General features: G+C 30.7%; 1 protein-coding gene and 1 pseudogene across 1 annotated transcript in view; both read left to right on the top strand.

Moving 5' to 3' along the window:
* Positions 1–1,061: 1,061 nt before the first annotated feature.
* LOC113368387 lies at positions 1,062–3,594 on the top strand (annotated as a pseudogene).
* A 243-nt stretch (positions 3,595–3,837) lies between these two features.
* Positions 3,838–4,363, top strand: part of LOC113366979 — a 23,783-nt gene continuing 23,257 nt past the window's right edge. The window contains exon 1 of the mRNA XM_026608617.1: positions 3,838–4,036. Within this exon, the coding sequence (XP_026464402.1) occupies positions 3,838–4,036 (199 nt within the window). The remainder of the gene's footprint in view (positions 4,037–4,363) is intronic.

Below are 4,363 nucleotides of genomic sequence, written 5' to 3'. Positions count from 1 at the left end.
TTAATGTACTGTGTAATAATCTTTGCAAGCATCAAATATAGACCTAATATACCCTATTGCTCTGGAATCATTATTAATGTAATTCAGAGTATTATATTATTAGAACAAAACAGAATTATAATTACGCAGGGAGACTTTGAATAATACAATGAAAAGAGTATAGAACTTGAAACAAACATTTAGGTGTAAAATAGTAACAATTAGTTCCCGTCACGTTAGTAAAAATCAATTATAAATTTAATTTTATATTTACTTTAATTATTATCAACAAATGAATATTTGGAGAGCATTTTATCAACATACGTACTTTATAAGAAATTACTTGAGTATTGTGAATTGCGTATGTGATATTCGTACATGTGCTTTGAATTCTAATCCTAACAATAGTACATGTGAATTATGTACGATTCTATTGTAATTATTCAAATTACCTCTCCAAACATTTTAGGTGTGCAGTTCAATTAAGGATCATATTACGGTCACTGCGGTTTGTCTGCTGATCGGTGTTCAATTATCTCAAGGCGGCTTTGGTGAATTGATGAGATTTTCTATCATCCCTCAATGTATACCAGTGTAGGCATGCAATATATGCATGCACATACATATAAATAAGGGAATGCATATGAGTTCGAACTGAATGCAGGGGTAGTAATAATACAACGAAGAGATTCTTTCTCCCTCTTGGAGTGCGAAACTCTGGCGCATGCGGCGGATCATCGACCACGCCGGGATGAATTTGGAGAGAAGACAACCTACGTGACTAGGAAATGAAACTTGCTTATACACTGGGAATGGTTTAGAAAGAGTCGAAACGTTGAACATCCCGAGAATATTAAATCACATATATTCCTGCGCCGCTTCATCCTAACAATGATGAAGCTCCAGTCTCTGTTGCACGGCCGAAGCTCCTAGTTCGCCTCCACCGTTTCGTTAAGCAGTCACGTTTACGGAAATAAACACTAAACTTAAACAAAAAGAGTGATCGCAATAAATCAACAAAAATGTGACATAATCATTCACCTGACCATGGACTGCAGTGTTCGGTGAATTGAAATTGTAAAATGTATCTTACTAAATCTGCTCGGAGTGCAATACAAACTTTACTTGTGTTTTGGTGTTAGATCTAAGAGAAGTAATTTGTAACCCTGATGCAAAGAGAGATTATGATGATCTGCTGAGTACTTATAATCGACTTATCAGACCCGTCAGTAATAATACGGATACCGTACTCGTCAAACTTGGCTTGCGGCTTTCGCAACTTATTGACTTGGTAAGGCTTTTAGATAGATGTCAAGGGATGTATAAGGATTATAAACTATGGTTACCTGAAATACCATCTAACTATTTTGTATAATACTTAAGATGTGTCCCTTGTACTTATAGATGTAAACGTTATTAATCTATATTATATAATTGTATTTCTCTATTTACAGAATTTGAAAGATCAAATATTAACCACAAACGTTTGGCTCGAACATGTAAGTAATAATTGTGTTGCTTTAATTAGTTATACTTAGTAAAATTGTCAGTGATCAATTTGCAGTCGCAAAGTCAATAGATATATTTTAACTGAATTTTTATATATAAACTATTGTCTATATATATATATAGACAATAGTTTATATATATATATATATATATATATATATATATTAATATAATACTTGGTACCACCTATACTTTAATTTATATATTTTATTTCCTAGGAATGGCAAGATCATAAATTCCAGTGGGATCCAACTGAGTATGGAGGTGTCACTGAACTTTATGTACCATCTGAACATATATGGCTCCCAGATATTGTTTTATATAACAAGTAAGTAATATAAGTTTCTTAGTTTTATTAAGAGTATAAAGTCTCTGGGTATTGACAACAAGTTTTAGTGTCCATGCAGTGCAATTTATATTATTACACAAAATATAAAAATTATATTGAAACAAAATTTTTATGTAATTTTTTCATATTTAGTGCGGATGGTGAATACGTAGTAACAACTATGACAAAAGCTGTTTTGCATCATACTGGAAAAGTAGTATGGACTCCGCCGGCAATTTTTAAATCATCATGTGAGATAGATGTTCGATATTTTCCATTTGATCAGCAAACTTGCTTCATGAAATTTGGTTCTTGGACATATGATGGCGATCAGGTATATTAATTCTTATATTATGGAGCATGTTTATATAAAATTGGAAATTTAATCCTTTCCAAGCATATGTAGAATAATTATCAACCTAATCTTAATCAGAAATTTATGAAACTTAAACAGAAATTTAAATATGTTGATCTTTAAAATTTTTTTTTTTATTATTATTTCTGTTAATTTTAACAATCAGATTACAATACAATCTATAAGTTAAAAGATCTTTAAAATAAAGGTATTTTCATATAACAGCTAATTTAAAATATTAGATATGTCAAAAATCAATTTCAAATATTAGATTATTGTAAGTAGTAGACATTTTTTGGACATAGTTACAACAATTTTAAAATCAATATACAGTGACGATTATATATTATATAGTTCAGTTTGTACGTAACATGCATTAAAGAACATTTGATTGAAGATGTGTTCTAAACAATTATGTCTAATAAGAACTTACTTTATTTCAATTTATAATTTGACTATAATTAATTGGTTTTGAGATTCACTACAGATTTCCCAAAATTTACATATTGAAAAATTATGGTAGGTTAGATGTAGAACCAAAAAATTGAATGAATAATAGAACCTAAAACATAAGGAAATTTAGGAAGATGTACGTTCTATTTTTAAAAATTAGATAACATGTAAACAATTGCAAATTCATTTTATAGTGTCTTAGTAAAACAATTTAGTCATCAAATACAAACATATTTTTCACAATTTTATTGAAACTAAATAAGATCTTTGCACATAAATCTCAATGATTATCACAAATAGAAACTAATTTTAAAATGACTGATAATTTTAATTATAACTATAATAATGTGAATCATATATTGGAACATAACGTAGACAAATATAAATTTAATATATGAATATATGCATTATATGAAAAATGAGACTTAGGCCTTTAACGCTTTGCCGCAAAAATATAAGTATGTTAATGTTTCTAACTCTGTATAATGAAACAAACCTTTTCATACAAATATTTGTAAACTATATGAACGTATTTAGAAATTCTTTGACATCTTATAGACCTTAATTTAGCTGGATATATTCTTATACACAAATGTATAACTACAATAAAAATTATTGCATTAGATTGATTTAAAACATATAAACCAAAAACTTGGAGATAACAAAGTCGAAGTTGGAATTGATTTGAGGGAGTATTATCCCAGTGTGGAGTGGGATATCTTGGGTGTTCCAGCCGAAAGGCATGAAAAATATTACCCTTGTTGTGCAGAACCGTATCCAGGTAATAAAAATCATATAAAGTGTTTAAATTCATATGATATTTAGACTGTGTATTATTTTTCAGATATTTTTCAATATCACTTGCGACGCAAAACTCTTTTCTACACAGTAAATCTAATTGTGCCATGCGTCGGCATTTCCTATTATCCGTATTAGTTTTTATTAACCTGCTGACTCCGGAGAAAAATAGCGCTTTGCATTCTATTCTCCTATCACAAACCATGTTCTTTTTACTTATATCCGAAATCATACCATCTACATCCTTAGCATTGCCATTATAGGCAAATATCTTTTATTCACCATGCTTCTCGTGGGTTTAAGTGTTGTGTGATAACAATTATAATATAAACGTACATTATAGAAAACCGAGTACGCATAAAATGGCACCGTGGGTGCGGAAATTTTTCATAAAACGTTTGCCAAGTTGTTGTTAATGAGAGTGCCAAAAGATTTGCTCAAAGATTTAGCAATGAACAAAATTGCTGGTCGGGGAAAGAAGAGTAAATTCAGCGCGGCTCTTGCAGCTCAGCAGGCGCATGCGGCCAGCGGCGGTTCGAGTCCCGACTCTATCAGACATATGCAAGGCCGGCCTAGCGGTTGCAATGGATACATACCACCACTGCCACAAACAGGTAATTAACAGTAATAAGTAGGGGAGACTGGGTATGGTTGTGACACTTTTGTTAATTCACTAGTTAACTGGGAGAAAAGCAAATTAAATGGTAATTTGAACATTTATATACGTATAAATATTGAAACACTGTCTTCAAATACGATGTATTAGTTGTAAATCAAATTATTCTAAAAAAGAGCGAGTGTCACAACCATTCATACTCTCAGGACGGTTGTGACAGTTTATGCTTGTCTAGGCAAGTAAATTAAGTGGTAAGCTGTGAAATTAAGTAGTAAAAATAATTAAAAGTTAAATTAAGTGAAAAAAATCAATATAATTCAGCTGT

Source organism: Ctenocephalides felis, unplaced genomic scaffold, assembly GCF_003426905.1.
Source record: "Ctenocephalides felis isolate EL2017-DRISC unplaced genomic scaffold, ASM342690v1 CF-g0.4_SCAFFOLD_01170, whole genome shotgun sequence".
NCBI classification, from domain to species: domain Eukaryota; kingdom Metazoa; phylum Arthropoda; class Insecta; order Siphonaptera; family Pulicidae; genus Ctenocephalides; species Ctenocephalides felis.
Note: the sequence above shows the minus strand (reverse complement) of the source record. Positions and strands in the feature narration are given on the sequence as shown.